At 47.6% G+C, this 21,017-nt stretch overlaps 1 protein-coding gene across 9 annotated transcripts in view; it reads right to left on the reverse strand.

Moving 5' to 3' along the window:
• Positions 1 to 21,017, reverse strand: part of TEAD1 (TEA domain transcription factor 1) — a 265,155-nt gene that overhangs the window by 68,159 nt on the left and 175,979 nt on the right. For 4 of the 9 annotated variants that reach the window (XM_046015380.1, XM_046015379.1, XM_046015376.1 and 1 more), the window contains 2 exons: positions 10,320 to 10,384; positions 7,720 to 7,782 (listed from right to left, as the gene is read on the reverse strand). In XM_046015380.1, coding sequence (XP_045871336.1) covers positions 7,720 to 7,782; positions 10,320 to 10,384 — 128 coding nt within the window. Of the gene's footprint in view, positions 1 to 7,719; positions 7,783 to 7,871; positions 7,935 to 10,319; positions 10,385 to 21,017 lie in introns of all 9 variants that reach the window. The other 5 variants (XM_046015377.1, XM_046015373.1, XM_046015372.1 and 2 more) reach the window with 3 other exon arrangements.

A 21,017-nucleotide genomic window follows, 5' to 3' on the forward strand; every position in this document is an offset into this window, starting at 1 on the left:
TTCAGCACCATGTTCCTCTCGGGCACTGTCTACACTGGAGGCCTGCTAACAATGGGATGTCTCTAGGAAGGAATACAAGGAGAGAATGAGGCTGTTTCTGTTGCCCTGAAAAAGCAAACCCAGTTCTGGCTCGGTTCACACAGAAAGGGACATGCATTCAGTCCCCCAGTTTACACCGGGAGTCCTGCATCACCACACTGCTGGTGAGTGGTTCTAATTCCATCACACCCAAGCATGAGAAATTACCGGTCTCTAGCCTCAGCTTTAACTCACTTAAATTAGAAACAAGGTAGGGAAAATATCGCTGGGGAGAGAGGGTGCACACCACGAATGCAAAAGAACCCCGTGAAGGTCGGCAGACGCCAGGAGAGGCAGCATGTCATTTCCCGAATGCCACAGCCAGGCCCAGTGTCTGGTGCTGGTGCGGAGCCTGAGGAGGGGGTCGTCTCAGGCTTCTTGGGTCCGGTGACCATGGACAGCCAATGCCTGAAGGAGCAGAGGGGCTCAGGGGGCCGTGGGGAGCACCCGTGGATGAAGGAAAGCATGTCTCCCATGTGGACGGGCCCATTCCCGGCTGGAACCAGTGGTGATACCATTGGGAAGGGGCAGTGTGGATGGTGGCAATGCCCCAGCAAAGTTCCTGAACTCTTTGGGAGAATTAAATCAGCAGTCTGAACTTTAAGCTCTCTGCTTATTGGAAGGAACGGCAGACTGGAAAGAATGGCTTGTTCAGAAATCAAATCACAAAAGGCCAGCAGGGCGAGAATGAAGAAAACGGCCCCAGAGAGCCTATGTAGCTCGTAAATTAGTCACCAACGACTGGACACAAGCAGACCATCTCAGGCCTTTCTTGGCATGATGCAATGTCAGCAAGTACAGGCTTTTCCTCAGTGCGAGCCCAGAGTTTGACACAAACACGTCTGCTGCCCGAGATGTATTCCCTCTGAGGTTAGGGCAGAATGAAGACCTCCATTCCTCAGGGTCCCGTCTGGACCTGTGCACTCCCCAAAACGCACTCCACACAAGTGGTCTAGTCCATCCTCTTGGGAGGACGGCGGTCCACAGTGTGGCAGCAGCCTGCAGGGCGCCCTTCTGCTGCTGTGAGGAAAGGGAGCCTCTGGGCAGGGACAGAATCACCTCACAAGGCAACCGAACACACAGAGATGGACACTCAGAGCGGGAAACTCAAAGCAGGAGCTCTGAGTAGCACAGAAAGACTGCCTCCTGTGTGGAAGAGCTAACGGCTTCTTGGTCCATTAACGGTGAGTGAAATCATTCAAAGGCAGGAATAATTTCTAGAGTCGCAGCGAGGGGAGAAACCGGGGGAAGTGAAACTGCTACGGGGGACACCACTGTAGACGCGGCTGGTGACACACGGGCCAAAGGAGAGAAGTCTGCATTCCTGGAATTCCTAAACGTCCGTTGCACAGACCCAGAGGTGGCCGTCATGCTGTAGCCGCACAGCTGCATCTTCTAACTTAGAACCAGAATCGGGCCTAGTTACGAACCTCTGAGTCACCAAAGACCAACCTCATGCCTGGAGCACAGTGGGTCACAAGGATTCTGTCAGGGTAGGGGCCACAACATGGCAGGCCCAGCATCAAGAAAGGATGCCCCTAAAGCTAAGCTTTATTTTCGACCAGCAGTTAGCACCCTGATGTGTCTCGTAAGGCACTTCGGTCAAGAAGATTAAAGCAAAAAACCTGCAAAGTCTCTGTTTAATGTCCAAATTTCCAGCCTGCTGGCCACAAATGTCTTGCATTTCCTTATCTCATCTTAGAAGGCTCTTGAATCTCAACTGCACTCTGGGGACCCCTTCACCCATTCTCCCTACCCTACGGTCTCAGTCTCTCTCCTCCTGGTTCTTCATCTCTTTGCACCAGGCCTTGACCACTTCACTGTTCCCTCCATCCACTTGCCCCTGGCATCCCTCCCTTATGGCTACAGTTTGTGTCCAAGGTCAGCCCAAGTTGTTGGTCAAGTCTATCTTGGCTTAGGCTGCTATATATCGTAGAGAAAGTCTCATGTTGGTAGCAATGGCTTTAGCACAAACTCAGAGTAAATGATGAATTTAAAACCTAGATTCATTTCAGGACAGGGCAAAAGGAGAAAACAGTTTTCACTGGATTTATTTTCTTAGGGAAATAAGTGGCAAGGAAAGGTACTGTTGGTGGGGAGTGGGGAGAAGAGGGAGCTTGAGACTGGCTGGGGAAGGGAGTTGGGGAGAGGAAATTAGGAAAAGTAAGAATAATGGTTTGCCATTTGATTCATTCCACTGGAAAAAAAAACTATTAAAGGAAAAATGTCCTAATGAAAATGATCATTTCTGGTTGATATGAACATAAATATAGTACTTCTCTGCACTTTTTAACTTCGTTGTATTTAAAATGTAGCAACGAAAATTCAGAGTTCATTCTGATGTAATTTTGATAGTGAATGGCTATGACTTTAAGAGACCACGACCTTCGAAAACCTAGTTCCATGCTGCTATTGAAAAGTTTTGGTGTACACTTTTCAGACTCCGTACGGCCAGGAGTTTGAAACATAAATAATCTATTCTTCAAAAACACTGAGGAAGGAAGAGTTCGCGGCAGCCCGAGAGGACTGGCGTGGGAACCAGCCGTAGAGGGGGGAGCGCTGATGTGAGCCACTGAGCTGGGCCCCGGGGGTGTGGCTGCCCTGTCTAGGCCCCCACTGCTCTCTCAGACTACAGCACCCCCTGAATTAGGCTCCCTGCCTCTAGCTCTGCCTCCCTCTTGGCCATCCCTCTGAAAACAGTGGAGAGAGCTTTTCAAAGCTTAAGTGTGAGTGCTTTCCACACGCTCCCCAAGTCCCGGAGGTGACCCTCACCCTCCCACAGATGACCCAGGACCTTCCTGTTAGGTTCCTCCAGTCTTGTTCCCATCCCATGCCTCCAAGTAATGGTGTTCCTGGTGATTCCCCAAACACCCCCGTATCTCGGGGGAACTGTCTGCCTTCCTGAATGCCCAGTTCTGATGGCACCCCCTCCAATGAGGCTTTCCTTACTTCTCCCACACTCAGAACCACCCACTCCTTTCACCGCTCTGTTCCACTGCAGTCCCCTAGCTGTGGGACAATCTACAGGAAGCCTCATATTTCCCTCAAATGTGGCCAAAAGCAACGGAAAAGCTTAGTGGTCCGCAAGAATGGACACTCTGCATATTTGACTCTCTAAGCCCAATATCTGCTCCAAGGGTCTAGAACACACTGGATTCTCAATGAAAAGTTTGCTGGACTGAATTAATCATTTCTGTGCTTTATAAAGTTCGAATCTTTGTGGAAATCTTCAACTTCCCCCCAAAACAAATTTCGTTATAAAAATTAAAATTAGGGGCACCTGGGTGGTACAGTCAGTTAAGCATCTGCCTTCGGCTCAGTTATGATCCCAAGGTGCTGGGATCAAGTCCCACGTTGGGCTCCCTGCTCAATAGGGAGTCTGTTTCTCCCTCTCCCTCTGTGTTCTATCTCAAATAAATAAATAAAATCTTTTTTTAAAAAAGTTAAAATTAAAGCCCACACATTTGGAGGCAAATCTGGCTCACGAACAGGCACTCTGAGAACCGCTTCTGCAATTAGCAGAAGCATAAAGCTGACCTTTGCAACTTATTTTAAATAGATTTTCAAGGGCTGGACTGTGACACGGGAATGACCACTCTCTCCGTGAGTCTGTTTTCTTCAGAGGAATATGATAGAGCTTGCTGCAGGGCACACGCTGTCCTGTAGAGGCTGCAGGAACAGCTGAGAGGAAGTCACCTCCTTGTCCCTTTGCCTAAAGCAGGGTGGCTTTCAAACCTTATTCAGTGGAACAGCCAAAGAGGCCATTGCTAAAGATAAAAGAGCATGAGCTTCGATCAAAACAGCATTTACTCATTTGGAGGTGTCTGGGTGGCACAGTCTGTTAGGTGTCTGACTCTTGGTTTTAGCTCAGGTCCTGATCTCAGGGTTGTGCGATCAAGCCCTGTGCTAGGCTCCAAGTTCAACTTGGAGTTCGCTTCTGATTCCCTCTCTCTCTCTCTCCCTCGGGCCCTCCTGCTCCTGCTCTATCAAATAAATAAATCTTAGAAAAAGAAAAAGAATAGTGTTTACTCATTTATATATTAAATGTTTTGACTAAGATTTCAATCTGAAATATGAGTTTGTGGCTTAAAAAAAGGCTGGAAAGTGACTAGACTCAAGGACTCTAGCACACCCTTCCCCGGGAATGAGAGAAGGGTTCTAGGCATTTGGGCTCACGTGGAGGCTACACCTGGCAGTGGTCCTAGGTCTGAGCAAACCACCTTTTTCCAACTTCAAGGGAGGACCAGATGAAGCTTGGCTTCATTTTTCAAAGGAGGGCTACAGGCCTCCGTCCACCACCAGAGAATAGAAATCCTTGACTTGTAAGCATGTGGTCAAGTGACCAGTGGCGGGCTGAGGCTGGCAGGCAGGGACAGATCCTGAAGTGGCCGATCAGTGGCCACCTTCCCTCCAGGAGGCCTTGCCACATCTTCTCAGGCAAACCACGTCTCTGTTAAATCTCGACACTTCCTGCCACCCCCACCGCCCACCCAGAAGCCACTCTCGTTGTCTGCTGGGATGAATTCTACCTTCTGTGGCAACTTTATCTCGTTAGTTCATGTGGGAAGCCAAGATGACAAGGCTATCGGCCTGACCCCACAACGAACTCAGCGGGGAGACTCAGCCCTGCCTCCCACAGATGTGCTGTTAGACTCCAGAGCTGAACGGGGAACACAGAGAAATGGGTGCCATCAATCTCTCCTACATGACCACCTCCCGGGTACAGCTGGTCAGGAAGGTTAGGGAAGGTGTCTCTAACGTCAAACACCCATGGGCAGAGAAGGCGGCACCCTCTCTGCAGGCAGGCGACAGCTGGTCCCATGCTCCTGGACTGTCCTAACGTCCTCTGAGTGGTGACACAGCAGCTCTGCGGCTAGGACCTCACTGCCCTGAGTTACGGGTGACTGCCACAGGGTCAGGCACACACGAAGCCCACACCTGGACCAAGGGCTCGAAGTTAAAAATTCACCTTGCTTCTAAAAGGTGGGCACCGAGGAAAAGGTCAGTAGCAAGAGCTACATGCCCAGCTCCAAGGGACGCGGGGGTGACACAGGGCTGTTCTGGCACGAGGCCTTCTGCTTAAAAACCTTCTCCCACCTCCATTGGACACAGCTCTGCCTGAGAGAGCAGTGGCTTATGATTCAGAAAGATCTGAGTTCAAATCCTGACAGTGATGTGTGCTAGGCTTGGGGGCTCCGGGCACATCAATTAAACTCCTGGAGCCTTGGTTTCCCCAGTGTTACTCCTTAACCTCTGAATAATGGAACTTCCTTGGCAGTGAGCTCAGTGGAGAGCCGGTCCAAGAGGCCCTCAGCACACTGACTCCTGTCTTTGCATTCCCATCACCACGCGGCACGTCCCTAGGATTCCCTCCACGTTTGTTCTTGGCTCTGTCTGCTAACACTTACCATCCCACAGTGCCCTGTACTTCCAATTCCCATTTCAACGGCCAGCTCTGTGAATAGGGGGTTGACTGTTAAATGCCCACCATGATGAACACCATGCCCGGAACGCTCAACTGGTATTCGCTGATGGGAAGAACAAAGGCCTCCCTTCTCCCAAGAATAATGTGGCTGGGAGGAAGGCAAGTAAATGCAAGAAGATGCAGGTGGTTCTCAGAGCTGAAAGGCTGAGCTGGTTGCTACCCGACCACCCCTGTTTTTGCCTCCTCCTTGGGTCTGCTCCCAAGCAGACTGGGCCAGGGCTGAAAGGAGGGAGAAAGTCACCTTTTCCCATTTTGGAAGAACAAACATAAATACAGCCGTGTGTTTGGGTGTACACGTATATATAAAGTAACGGTAAACTGTTTCCGCCGAGGAAGACTCTTCAGGTTCCCAAATGAGAAAAAGAGCCCTTCCTGCATCCCATGGGGATTCCCTTTTGGACAGGAGAGCTTTGCTTGTCATGTACAGGGCTTCTGGTCCAGGGCGGTGTGCCCGGTGTTGGGGGGGGGGGGGGGGCAGCAGGAACCACACGGATGGTAGAGAAATAGAGCAATTCATAACATCGCAGATGGGAACACAAAATTGATGTCTGTAAACTTCTTTGTACATCATTAATTCGTTAGTGCAGAGAAACCAGAAACAGAGTCAGAACTTGAGCAAACACTGGGGTAGTTGCATCCACATAGAGAGGACGGCACCCTTGGTTAAAAAGCAGGATCTATGAGGTTATCGGAGTCTTCCAACTAACTGCTCAGCCAGTGCAGCTAAAAGCCAGCCACCATCAGCCACACGTGCGAGCGAGCGAGCATGCTGCCCACTGCAGAGGGCCACCAAATGCTCCTTCCTGGTCACTAGTGCTGTTCCACAGCCAGCCTTGTTTGCATAAAAGAAAAAAAAAATTGGGAGGACTTTGGGAAGGATCCCAGTGTCGACCGTGCAGCGTTGTGAAATCACTTTGTTCTTTAGATTTAGTACAAAAACAAATTTAATTAATGTATGGGAAAAATCAGAACAGAACAACCACGAAAAAGGCAAGTGGGAAAGGCAATGATATGGGCTACAAATTCATTTTTATTAGAAAGTAAAGCACTTCTGTGCAAACTATAATCCCTCCGTATTTCTAAAATAAGGCATTATGGGGGAAAAAGTCATGTATGTTCTACTGTAAATTTTGGAAGGGGAGAAAATAAGGAGAACTTGCATTTAAAAACGGTCAATGCCTCCGTTTATTCCGACAAAATATATTTTCAGAGACTGGAAAACCAGACACACGTAAAGAACAATTAAATTCACGTATAGGGGCGCCTGGGTGGCTCAGTGGTTTAGGCCGCTGCCTTCGGCTCAGGTCATGGTCTCAGGGTCCTGGGATCGAGTCCCGCGTCGGGCTCTCTGCACTGAAGGGAGCCTGCTTCCCTCTCACTCTCTCTGCCTGCCTCTCTGCCTACTTGTGATCCCTCTCTGTCAAAATTAATAAATAAAATCTTTAAAAAAAAAAAAATTCACGTATAAATGGAATTGCAAACATGGATTTCATTAAGAGCTTTCCCATCTCTAAGATCTTTTTTTTAAGACCTCACCTCAATTTTTTTTTTTTAAATAACAGAGCCATACACTTAAAAAACGGTATTGAGCAATATGGAAGAAATCTGGCAGAAAATCCTCTCTGTGTTGAAAGAACACATGAAAAATTACATGAAAAAGATGTGTCTTTCATAAGTAATCTTTAAAATACATTAAGAGCGTAAAATAACTTCTAACTATTCTTTTAAAGTAATTTCATGGTAACTACTCTGGAAGTTGATTCTTATTTTATTTATTTGCTATTTCTACAATAACTTGGTGTCTCTGGACTTTTTTTCCCCCCCTCTCGTAGCCCAGGGCTGTTTGGTGGACATTGAAGGTTAAAAAAAATCATGTTTCTGTGCTGAAAAGTTATCAAGACCAGCTCTCTGCTGCATTTGCATTGTTATTAGGGACACACACACACACACACACACACACACACACACACACACACACTGAGCTTAATGTGAGGCTAGTACAGAAAGAGAGATTAGACACAAAGAAATGTAAACAGCTCTCACATGCGAGGAAACTAGGTTACGAGAATCCCAGCACCAGGCATTCACCAGTCACCATGGAAAACAGGAAGTGAGATGCATAGCAACCACAAGCCAAAAAGCAGGAAAGCGCATACCTTTAGCTTGGAATGAAAATCACGAGATTTCCTTCTGGCAAGAACCTGAATGTGACTAGACACCTGCAGGGTAGGGGAAGGGAGGAAAACAAAGGAAAAGCCTGTAACCATGGAGATGAAAAGCCCCCTACAACTGGGCAAGCCAGACGTACCTTAATGGCGGCTTGAATTTCTCGAACTTTCTTTCTTGCTAAGACCTGTATATGACTAGACACCTACATTGTTCGGGTTTATGAGGGGAAACAAAACAAAACAAAACAAAACAAAAAAAGGAAATCAAATATAAAATCGCTACTCCTTGGGAGGGTTCTGGGGTGGGGGGTTGGGGGGGAGGTTATTTGCATCTCAACAAAGCTCTGCAGTTAGGAATACACAGTCCCAGCCAGACACCAAGCCCCCAGCGCTGTTCTAAGCTTTTCAGACTGGGTCATCACTGCAGTGACTTGATTCAGGATGAAAGTTAGGCTGCTTTTAGTTTTCTCACCAGGGAGAAATCACGGGCACGGGATGAGAGGGGGAGAGTGGAGTAGTTTTCTTTATGAAATTTAAAAGGTGGGGCTAGAGGTAAATGAAAATATTTATAGCTTCTCAGTATCAGGAGGGAAAATCCCTTCTTCTCAATTTAGAAGAGACTATCCATAAATTAGCACATTCTGCAGAATCAAAAAGCTGAAGCTGTCGGTTATATTCTGATCTCATTAAGAGCTCTGGATTCTGTAGCAAATGTTAAAATAATACTGACATGTAAATTAGATCTCAAAGAGAAATGGAAAGACCCAGTTAGCAGAGCAATTTTTTTTTTTGCCCTTATAAATATCTTTAATCCTTCCACTCTTCTGGATATTGACTGGGCGCCAAGCGGATTTGCATATTATTACAAAGCGAAAAGTGTGAATACAGCCAGCCAGCCATCCTGTTAAAAATCTGGGTTGAAAACCACACGATTTGCTGAACAACAAATTCACATTGGAGAGGTATCACCAACGGCTGCCTAAAAACATCCCCAGGATGCCGGGGTGTGGAAAGCCAGCCAAGCCCAGCTTCTGAAACACAACGATTCCACTGGGTAAACAAATTTGCATCTCTTTCAGCGGGACTTGGTTAAATTTAGAAGAGTCCCCCAGTGAAGGGCTTGGGCACATGACCAGAGCTCCTAGACCGGCAGACAGCTCAGGTCCAAGGCTTTCAGCATGTTGGGAATTAGATCTGTCTGTTTCAGAAATTCAGAACCTTCCATTTAAAAGTTCAGCGACTCAGACTGAGAGAGGTAGTTATTTTATTTCAAATACTCTGCTGACTCTAAAAACAGGATTTAGGGTAATAAAAGATCCTTTTATCTTTGAGTTTCAATGATTATTTTTTTTTCCAATTTGCTTTTTTTTTTTTTTTTTTTTTTTTAAGTACAGAGAAGCAGGAACTCCCCCAACCTCTTCACCCCTCCATCCGGCTCTTTTCACTTGTTCTCATCCGAGTTCTGTTCTCATGTGATTCTCTGACTTGCTGAGGGCCTCTGTCCACTGCTGGGGTGGGGGATGGGGGGGTGGGGGACATCCACTGAACAGACAATGCCCCTGCCTCTGTGCACTGGCAGGAGGCCACGGCCCTCTGTGCTGACTCAGCAGCCAGGCTCCTAGCGGGGGCACATGGAAGCATTCCTGGGGAAAAGCTCTCCCCGCCGTAAACACTCATGAAAACAACTCATCATGGAGCAGAGAACTGGAATCTGCTGCTCACACTTAGCAAGACCACAGCGGAGCTCGCCTTTTGGTACGATGATCTTTTTTTAAAAAATCCATGCCAGATAGATCCGCGTAGGTCAATGTCCAAAAATAATTTTGTTCTGTTAACGACTCACCCGTGAGGCTGGTCTGATTCCACCCACCCCGGCCCCTCTTCCTTCCTTTCTTTTTCTGTTTTTTTCGTTAAACCCGAATTTCTCGTCCATTCCAGTTCTGAACTGGGTCGGGGGGTCTGGGCTGCTTTCCATCAGAAGGAACAAGGAGAGCCAGAGCCCTGACAAAGGGCAGAACAAAATTCCTGACACTGCTCTGCCCAAAGGTTTTTTAAGTTGTAACTTCATTTCCGTCACGGCAGCGACTGACCAAAGGCCGTAAGCATAAGAAGCAACCGGTCCCCGGGAGCAGACCGCTCAGTATTATGCTCGGGCCAAGACTCACGGCTGCTGGGGTTACTGTTCCATCGAAATGATGACTCATGGGTAATGGTTCCAGGATTTTATAATGCGCAAAATCTCCAAGTTTCAGGACCTCCGAGCATACAGTCGTGCCCGCAGCTGTTGCGGTGTTTACAGATGCGCAGTTCGGGAAAGAACTGGAGGTATTAAAATATGGTAAAGGAGCAGTGTCTACACTGTCCTTGGAGGAGACGCTTTCCCAGGTATGTGAGACCACACAGTGAGGGGTCACTGAAATGATGAACAGTGAAAACTGAGCCAATGGAAAACACCTACAACACTGACGTCCTTACAGGGGACTCCAACTGGGGGCTCCTAGGAGCCAAAGCACAGACAGCCACTGCAGCCACAATGCCTCGTTGGGGCCATTCGCTGACATGCACAATGTCCAGGCCGGTTAGTTTACCTGTTTTCTGGTCCTCGTCTTGCCTGTCCTGAGTTTGATGTATCTGGCTATCAATTCATTCCTACCTGAAAGAAAGAAGAATTTACAATAAGATGGGTTACCTTAAAAAAAATAAAAACACAAAAACGAAAACAAAAAACAGCCTCTGAAAGCTAAGAAAAGAATTTAGAATCAGGACTCCTTAAGTGAGACCTGCACACCTATTAATGCTAGAAAAAGAAAAGAGTACAATTGTTTGCAACAATATTTACTAGGGGAAATTTAGCATGAAGGGCATTTAATGATGGACTAGGATTAACAACTGAGGATAGAAATGTGTCTCTTGGTTTCTTTACAGGCTCGTACCTGAAGGTGTGCTCGATGTGTATGAGCAACAGGTGGGGGGCCACAAACCTGTTTCTGTCCCATCTAAGTTTTCATGCCCACTCCTCCTCACCCAGCCTTCTAGTTAGCTCCTGTCAGAGCCAGCTGAACCACTGGGGAATGAACTGTTCCTACCATGAAAGGAGACACTCCCCACAGGTATTCACTGTGCTAGTAACTAACTATACACAAGGTCATGTTCATGAAAGAGAAAAAGAAAAAAAAATGACTTAACCTCCTCATCACTTCATAACCTGTAGGGGAAACAATATGACCCTACCCGGCTAGGAGATGGGGAGGACAAACAGATTACCTGACTTTGAAGAACTATACAATGTGATGGGGAAAAGACAGCCCCGGAGCGAAGTGGGGATGGGTATGACTGATACTACATGAGCTTTGGGGCTCGCTGTAGGGTTTGTCTGTGTGCTCTCCTACGTCCCAGACAAAGCTGCATACCTGAAGATGGCAAGAGCTTTGTTTCTGCCCCAAAGCCTCCCCAACACCCAGCACACTACTGGGCACTCAGAAAGAGCAAATGAGGAAATAACACAGCCTCTGGTCAAAGGGGAGGACTCCCCCCACCCCCCCGATCTCCCCTGGCAGAACTAGGGGCATTACTGCTGACCAACCCAAGAGTATGGAAATCTCACCTGATGATTCTAAAGACTCCCTCAGCACGGCCTAGATGGTCATCAAGGCTCTGCCTGCCTGCCTGTGGTAGGACCACGAAGGACAGGATCACAACAGGAAGGCAGAAGATTCATGGAATCCTGGGGCTGGGAAGTTCCTCCAGGTCATCCACTCCCACTAGTAGAAGCCTCAATTCTTAGAAGCCTAACCAAGCACTTCTAGAATTAGGAAAGCAGTTCATTTTACCCTAAAACATTTTTAAGGGGGAAAAAAAGGACGCTTCTTATTTGGGGCTTCTTCTTATAACTTTCATCCCCCAGATTCTTTTTTTTTTTTTTTTTTAAGATTTTATTTAATTATTTGACAGAGAGAGACAGAGGGTGGGAACACAAGCAGGGGGAGTGGGAGAGGGAAAAGCAGGCTTCCTGCTGAATGGGGAGCCTGATGCGGGGCTCTATTCCAGGAGCCTGGGATCATGACCTGAGCTGAAGGCAGATGCTAAACCAACTGAGCAACCCAGGTGCCCCTCTCCTTGTTCCTCTTAACAAGAACAAGGCTCTGCACATGACTGACTTTCAGATATTAATGATAGCTTTCAGGTCTTCCTGGAGTTGTACTCAGGCCAAACCTCCTCTGTTCCTGTTACCTGTGACAGCTTTGGAACACCACCATATCTATCCAGGGACCATCCTTTGTCTAGTTTCCTCTCATAGCCTCTCAGAGCCCAGAACTACAGTGGTGTTCCTCCTATGACAAGTCCACAGCAGAAGTCTATCACCTCCCTCATCCTAATACTCTACTTCTGTTAATGTGGCCTAACGCTGCATTTGATTTTGGGGAACCACAATCAACTGTCAAATTTATATCATTTGAACTCCTAGATGTCTTTTTCATATAAACTACTCCTCTGATAGATCCCTACCTCTGTGCCCAGTATTTTCATGCAGAGCTGGGATATTTCTGATCCAAATACAGAACGTTACACTTATTTCCACTGCATTTCATCCCGTTAGATTAAGCCTATCATTGCAGCCTGTCAGGATCCTCTCAGATCCTGATGCTTGTCTGAACTTACCCTTTCACCACAGGAAAAGGACCTCTAAATTCAGGTTAAAGAACTGCTTCTCCAAGCATTCTCTCTCAAACTTCTGAGAACTACCAATATCCCCTCTAGTGTCATTGGGGTCTACTTCTCCATCTCTCAGATGGTTGTACAGATTTTGCAATTTGTCTCAAAGGCTCGCCGACAGCCGAGCCCGGCCAGGAGTACCTAATTACCAGAAGCCAGACCTAAATGACAATGTCTGCAGACTGGCCAAGCACCCTCCAGCTCAGGGCCTCCCTGTGCGTCCTGTTCAGGGCTGTCTGAGTGGCCCGCACGAAATAAATCCGGGGTTCTGCATTACGCACAATTTCATCTGAACCTTATCCAGAGGGCAAAAACGTCCCCTGCCCCCCTACTCTTTCTCCGTGATAAGAAGACAAGGTTATGTGATGTGTGTGACACATAACTTCTGTAACTGATTGCTTAGAGCCCCTGAATGAATGGTGAGATCAACACCCAGGACAGCCACATGGGACAGCGCACACCCTGGGGTCTATGCATATGACGCCCCTTGGGGTTAGTGTCAAGGCAAACTCTGATTAAAGCACTTCCAAAAATTACTACGTCTAGGGGCGCCTGGGTGGCTCAGTGGGTTAAGCCGCTGCCTTTGGCTCAGGTCACGATCTCGGGGTCCTGGGATCGAGTCCCGCATCGGGCTCTCTGCTCGGCAGGGAGCCTGCTTCCCTCTCACTCTCTCTGTCCGCCTCTCTGCCTACTTGTGATCTCTCTATGTCAAATAAATAAATAAAATCTTAAAAAAAAAAAATTACTACGTCTACAGCATGCCCTCACCCGGCAGCTGTCACATGCCGAGCACGAGGTCACAGCCACCATTTTGCTGAAACTTGTCGTGACTCTCCTTCCCCGTTCTTAACCTTTCAAGACCCTGTGTTCCTTCTTCCATACCACGTCTGAAACCACGAAGGGTAATTAACTTGAGGTTTCAGTGTTTCTCGCCTCGGTACAGAAATCTGCTGATTTGCATTTTAAATTCAAACTCAACTAACTCTCAGCATCTACCTGATCAAACAAGTGTTTGTCCATCACTTTAGTTCACATGAATTTTCTAATGTACAGAGATGCTATTTGGGCTTACCAGGTTTTTAAAAAATGTGTATTTTATTCATTTACTTAAAAAACAAGTTTAAACACCCTAGTTCATCCTTAAGTTTTAAACCTGACTTCTATATCCTATAGCTTTTATAATCACTTTCTTTTTTGTTGCTTTTTCCCCTAAGATTTATTTATTTATTTGAAGCGCAAGAGCATGAGCAGGGGAGGGGCAGAGGGAGAAAGTGAATCTCAAGCAGACTCCACGCTAAGCTGGGAGCCAGATATGGGGCTCGATTTCAGGACCCTGAGCGGAAAGCAAGAGTCAGACCCTTAACTACTGAGCCACCCAGGTGCCTCTATAATCCTATCAAATAAAGTTTGGTCCCTCTTACAAAGCAATTAAATTCCTTTAAACATTTAAAATTACATATTTAATTTAGAATATATTTAATTCTTTTAATTACTAGAATTGTCTGACCTAACTTCTAAAACCCTTCCTTAAACAACTCTTAGAAACCTAATAAATTATCTTAAACACCCTAATACTGCTTATGAATCTAGTAAGACTTCAACCTTCCCAAAAATCAAGTCTAAATCAGTTACTTGATTGCCCATTTTAATTTGGAAAAATAGGCTAACCTGTTGCATGGGCTAAATTATTTTAAATAATTACTTGAAACATCAAATATGTCTAGATCCTCTAAGTCAAATATTAACACAATGGTTTTGATTCTATTCAAACCTTCTTTTTTCTTTCTTTTTTTTTTTTTTTTAAGATTGTATTTATTTATTTATTTGACAGAGAGAGACACAGCAAGAGAGGGAACACAGCAGGAGGAGTGGGAGAGGGAGAAGCAGGCTTCCCGCCAAGCAGGAAGCCCAATGTGGGGCTTGATCCCAGGACTCCAGGATCATGACCTGAGCCGAAGGCAGACGCTTAACAACTGAACCACCCAGGTGCCCCAAAACCTTCTATTTTCAATTCTAAATCTTCCCAGAATTAAAATATGCCTACCCATTAGGGAAACAAGTATGACATTCCAAATGATTTAGGACTATCTTCTTGGCATTTGGGGTTGTACATATTTTGGGGAAATCAACTAGGTTCTGAATGGATTTTTGTCAGTGACCTTGATAGAACATTCTGAGTCCAATTTCTGTGTATTTCTAGAGCATGGCTTCCCACATGGGGTGAATCCATATAGTCCAGAGCCCTGGAATTGAACTGCGGTCCTACAGGTCCTACTTACAACATAAGTAAGCACAGAAGTCCTTTACAAGGACTGGGAGCTCAGGGCACCAGTTATCACTGACGTAACTTAACTGGCAGCCTTGGCTCCGGCCAGCATTGTCTTTTCTTATAGCCAAGACCAGAGTGCTAGGTATTGGAAGTATTAACCCTAATTCCTGTATTCTACACACACACACACACACACACACACACACACACACACACACACACACACACAGGGGTGCCTGGGTGGCTCAGTCCTTCTGCATCCGACTCTTGGTTTCAGCTCAGGTTGTGATCTCGGGGTCCTGAGAACTGCCCCCGGGGGACCATGTCCTTTATCCCTTACATGATGCCTGCCTGGTGCATCAGGGATATGAAGAGAAGATACCTGCTTGTCCACAGGGAGGTCACTGCCCAACACAGAGCTAAAAGAGCAGACCAGCTCTCCAGGTCCCACCACGACGACTGCCATGAAAGAGGACCTGATAACACGCACACGTCACTGGCCACAAGGAACTGAGAAAGTCTAGAAAGTCTTCTTCCCCAAAGTCCTGCACATAACCTAGGCCCTGAAGGACTGATGGCATTTTCTCCAACATTTTATTATGAAAAATTTCAGACATAACGTAAGTTTCTTTACAGAAAGAATTCCACAGTGCACACTACAGACCCACCTCCTGGATCCTACCATTCACTTTGTCTATACTCGCTTGGACACGTCCTTCCATTCCTCTACCCATCTGCCGAGCTGTCTCATTTTACTGTTGCTGTTGCGTTCCGTGTCATTGTGGTGGTCACAGGCATGGGGACACTCAGACTTCGGTATGCATATCACTAACTACAGCGATCAGGCAGATTTTGACAGGCAGCACAGGGGAGTGTGGGTGGAGATCCATTCTAGATGGAAGAGCAGCCCTTCCTTACACATACGAGCAGGAACCTGGCACCTGCTGACCCGCAGACTCCCATGGCCGCTGCACACTTCCTTTCTGAGCCCACGAGTTTCTAAATTCTGTGGTCGGCATGCACACGTGCGTTCCTTCTTACTTCTCTATACATACTGGGAATAGCCTACAGAGCTGAGTGGCAATGCCACGCCACAGTCCACCACCAAGTGTCATTACACTACGGCTTCCCTGTGGAATCAAATGGCCTTTGGAAACACACATCCTGATACTTCTTTCCGTCTGAGGCTCTGCAGCTGCGGCCACCCTGGCTGTTCCCATAGGCAGGAGGCAGAAGCAAAGACAGACAGAGCCCCCCTTGCCGCTTTTACACTGGGATCCGTACCCTGGCACTGCAACCCGGCTTTCATTTCATCTCTTTCTCTTAAAGAACATAGCACTGTTGGAAATGAGCCATGGCGGCTTCTCCTGCATCCCAGATTGCCATGAAACCTCCCGCTAAAGGGATGAAGGAGAGGGAGACCCCGACAAGGGAAAGGCGTGGAGTTTGCACTGGGCTTGCCTTGCCTACAGGGAAGACTGCTCAGCACTGTTGTGGCCTGGGTGTGTGATGGGATGTGGCCTCAAGGTCGTGTTTGAGGCACAGCAAATACAGGGTCTGTGGCTAGAAATTGTAGCCCTGAGACTCCGGGGCTTTGAGAGAGTAAGAGCCACTTTATAATTGAATGGAGGCAGGGAGCCACAAAGGAAGAAGTAACAACTGGAACCTCCTCTTCCTGGCCATAGCCCAAAGCAGAGGCAAAGTCAGGCCAGGGAAGGGCTGAACAGCCCTGGGGGCGGGGGTAGCTCTCGCTGATGCGCACTGGGCCTCCCTTGGCTGTGAGGGATACCTGATGGTGCCTCCCGTCTTTTAACCATGTAAAGAATGAGAATCAGAAAGAAAGCTCAAACTTCTCTTGATTGCTAGAACAAAGCTGCATCTAATAGGGACTGATGCCCTGGGTGTAACCTTCTGGTCTTCTACACACCCTCCTGAACCCTGACTCAGCCCAAGGGTCCTGCCAGACTACCAGAAGCTTCCCTGGTAACACCCTGAGCTTTCTGAGCTTTGTACCTGCATGCACAACTGCTTTCATGTCCCACACTGCTCCAGCTCATTTCTGCACACCTTCCAAATGTCTTGTCCTTCAGGAGCCTTTGAGAAGGAAGGGGCCTCCCCTTTCCGTGAACATCCCCAGCCTCTGACTTGGGCTGCTTTGCTGCTGGCTTACATCCTTCCCACCTTATACGTTATCGTTTCGGTACATGTCACGGCTCCAACCAGACGATGGAGTCGCAGAGAGTAAGGACCAATGACATTCATGTTTCCCGTTTCTCTCTTCCAGGCAGCTCAGTGTTTGTGGCATGAGTCACTGGCAGGGGCAGAAGGAGGGCTCCTCCTTCCCTATAACCCAGTTTGACACTGGATCATCGACAAAGTTACAACAGGAAAGGAAAAGATGACCCAGTGAAAAGCAGCAAAGATGCCTTCCTCCAGGGGACAACACCGCCGGGACACGGCTCTGTCCTCCAACACAGCAGCAGCGCCCAACAGAAAGAGCGGTTATGGAGTGCTTTCTCAGCACGGTTCTCTAGGTGGTGGTCAAACACTCTCTAGCCATCAATTTTTTTTTTTTTAAATCAGCTGAGATTCATTTAAAGGAAAAAATATCTTGAATGATGAACACCAACAGCAAAAAGCACAGGTGTAGGGGACAATGTGTGAGCCAAGCGTCATCGGCCAGAGAGGAGTCTACAGAGCAGGGATGTTTAAAGACCCTGATCTGCCCCATATATAGGGAGTCTGTATCGCTGGAGCCCACCAGAGCGGGCAACAGAGAGTACAAACTCCCCAGGAAGGAGCTGGTAATTCCCCTTTTCTCCCACCCTGCTGCCACTGTACATGGAAGAATGGGGCCGGGGAGGAGGAAAGGAGGAGGTCTACCAAAACTCATCTGTCACCCTCTAGTCAGACAAGGGACAACACAAGATCACAAGCAACATGCCAGAAGCAGGAGGGCATAAAGATGCCATTTAGCCTTCAAGGAACCTACACCGGGGAAAGACTGACCTGTAAGAACGGGGCCAGTCACTGTGTCCTTCCCCAGACCTGCGTCCCAGGGGCCAAGTCCCATTTCTCTGACAGCTCACATGATAAATGCCTGCCCCTCCCACTTCCAGACAGCAAGTCCCACAGGAGCATGGAGCACACGCTGGGTTTTGTTTATCACTGTACACCCCCTGGGGTCAAGAACACAGCAGGCTCTCAGGAAATACAAGCTGATGGAATGCATGACTGAATGACAGGGATGGAGACCAGAGTGGGTGGGACGAGGGTACAAAAGCTAAGAGTGCGGATAAAGGGGGATTCACCCCCCACCCAACAGCCAAAAAGAAGAAAAAAGCACCTAAACCAACCCCAGAGCCCTGCCAATGAGGAAGTTTAGACACCAGTGTCTCAGTTAATCCCCGATATAAATCACTGACCAGGGACGCCTGGGTGGCTCAGTGAGTTAAGCCTCTGCCTTTGGCTCAGGTCGTTATCCAAGGGTCCTGGGATAGAGCCCCACATCTGGCTCTCTGCTCGGCAGGGAGACTGCTTCTCCCTCCCCCTCTGCCTACCTCTCTGCCTGCTTGTGATCTCTCTCTCTCTCTGACAAATAAATAAATTAAAAATCTTTAAAAAAAAAATCACTGTCCAAAAAATCGGCACCCACATGGAAAATCGCCAGAAAGGGGCCAGACAGCCTGTTCTGGGTCATCAGAGGCTGGTACTACTTCATGTTCTCGAACTAAAGGTTTACAGAATGGACTGATGGCCTTCAGGAGGTAAACACCAGCAGGTCCCCTAAAAGAACCTGCATCTGCGTTCACCGAGGAGCTCAAAGGGCTAGCTTTGTAAGAAAGAATACGCAGAGGAAGGCTGTGTTAACTCTGGTTCGTTGGAACTTATCCCTCGCATCCCTTCGCATCCCTTCAGGATGCATGGCAATAATAATGAAAACCCTGCTTCGGGGCGTTCCTATCAGCCAACGGCAGCTGATAACGTGATAGGGCACCGGCCCCATAAAACACTGAGCGTTCCTTCATCTCAGCGGGACAGCTTACAAACTCTACGTCCGCCCTAGACTACCAGGGTCAAAAAGAGACAAGCAAGTAAACCTGTCCAATGCTTCATATGAGATACAATCCTACGCTGGAGAGAAATTCTTTTTATTGTCATTGCTTCTAGGAGGAAAATAAATATGAATGAAGTCAGTTTTTAAAATGGTTTGTTCCCTAGGAAGCCGTAAGAGATGCTAGAGCATCACCTTTTTACTTCTCTAATGGGTATCTTCACGGGCCTTGATTACTTTACGCCTCTGGCTGCTGTTCTTTGCAGTCCCTCCTATACACAGCTACCGACAGAGCATAGCCTGGCTTAGCCACTCGACTGCCCCATGACCTTCAACGGCCCACTGCCCACGGTCTAAAGGTCAATCTGCTTTAGCATGGTATTCAGTGCTGTCCCAACACCTGGCCTGAAAGCTCTGTTTTCATGCCATACCTCGTCCACCATCACCTGAATCCACCTTATGCACGCGGAGCTTTCAGTCCCCCGAACTATCCTGCCATCCTGAGGTTTTGCTCAGAGTTGCAATACCTCTTGTGACAATCAGGCGAAATCCTTCTAGACCCAGGAAAAAAGGATATCTCCCCTATGAACCCCACTCCCCCCACTTAAACATGTACTAGACAGGGAGCGTGTGAAGAAGAGTGACAGCCAGGGAGCCTGGAGCCCAGAGCCCACCTCACAGACCAGTGGTTGGCAGAGACCACAATATGACAAAGCAAACTGACCGTAGAAGCCAGGGCGAGTTACAAACGAATCGCTTAGCATGGTTTGGCTCTGAAAGGAGCAGAGACTCACCCTTCTGCCCTGCTCTGCCTGCACTGTGGCTCTGGTGAGACTTCCTTGTGTAACCAACTGTGAGCTCCTTAAAGGTAGGGCGTCTGTCTTCAGCATCTTTGTATTCCATATACGCAAGGTGTGTATGGGATTTAATGGAACCTATGCTTCTTGCTCCCTAAACAACACCCCCTACCCAGGCTCTCGGGGACGTTTTCGTTCACCTTTTGGGCATTTGCCTTTTCTTTTATACCCACATCTGATTATGTTACTTTCTAGCATCATTAGATCGCTGGTCACCGTAAGAAAAACACATCCTCCTTCGTCCAGTACCCAGGCCTAACAGTCCATTCCTGTAGAGGGCTCCTCTATTCTGGTATGAAAAGCTTCACAGAGTTCTCCAAGTCCTTGTCATGCTTTTCCATACCCCCATGCCTCCGTACAGACCATATGTCCTTAAATGTCCTTCCTTCTCCTTGGCGTACAAACTCCCCTCATCCCTGTAAGCCCCAACTCAAATATTTCCTCCCATAAATCTTCTGGGAGCAAACAGAGTTAGTCATCTTCTCCTTTGTACCCTTGTGTACCCAGCACATACCCTGTGGCCGGGGGAGGGGGGGGTTCATCCCTGAGAACTGTGCCTGCTCCATGGAAATAAATATCTAGTTCTGACTGTACACCAGGCATCTGTTAAGGAGGTACTCAATAAATGCTTTCGACAATGAACTGATGAGTGAGCTCTCCTATACACAGGAAAAATGATCTAGAAAAAGATCATACACAGTGGTCAGCACCGGCCGTATCACCTGAAACCTGTAAGCCCTTCTACAGTTAAGGACAATTTCAGGGACAGGCAGTACAATTTTCCAGACTTTCGTTCTGCTCTCGTAACTTGGCACCAGGGAGACCAACCCTCCTCACCCCCTTCTACCCGCGCCGACCTCCACATGCCACAGGCCTATGGACCTGGTCCAAAAAAAAAGCTAATCTCAACATCAATTCAGGAGAGTCTTGTTAATGAAAAACTTTGCTAAGAACACTCTGTTTATTTATTAATTATCTGGCCTTTAAAGAAGTGCGAAATCCACACATTCAAAGTGCTAGAAACTGTGGGTCTTTGCTGGAGAACGCTGGACGGTGGCGATGCCGCAGACTGGTTTCTGTTTTGGATTCAGAAGTAGGGCTGCCTACACCTTCATCTTCCTGGCGAAGGTGTACTTATCGGCTGTGGGAATGCAGGCAACTTGCTTAATGTCTCTAGACCTTTTAGTTCCTCGTCTGTGAAATGGGAATAAAGAACCTACCCTGGGGGACTGCCGTATCCACCAGCAATAATACAGGAAGCTTCTGGCACCTCAAAGTGATTTTAAATGTTCCTGGGGCTATTACGCAGTATCACTGCACTTGGTTTATATACTCTCATTGCTTGAACTGGTAATATATGTAAGGTTTCTGTCCAGAACACCACACCACATGG

Source organism: Meles meles, chromosome 8 (assembly GCF_922984935.1).
Source record: "Meles meles chromosome 8, mMelMel3.1 paternal haplotype, whole genome shotgun sequence".
In the NCBI taxonomy this organism is placed as follows: domain Eukaryota; kingdom Metazoa; phylum Chordata; class Mammalia; order Carnivora; family Mustelidae; genus Meles; species Meles meles.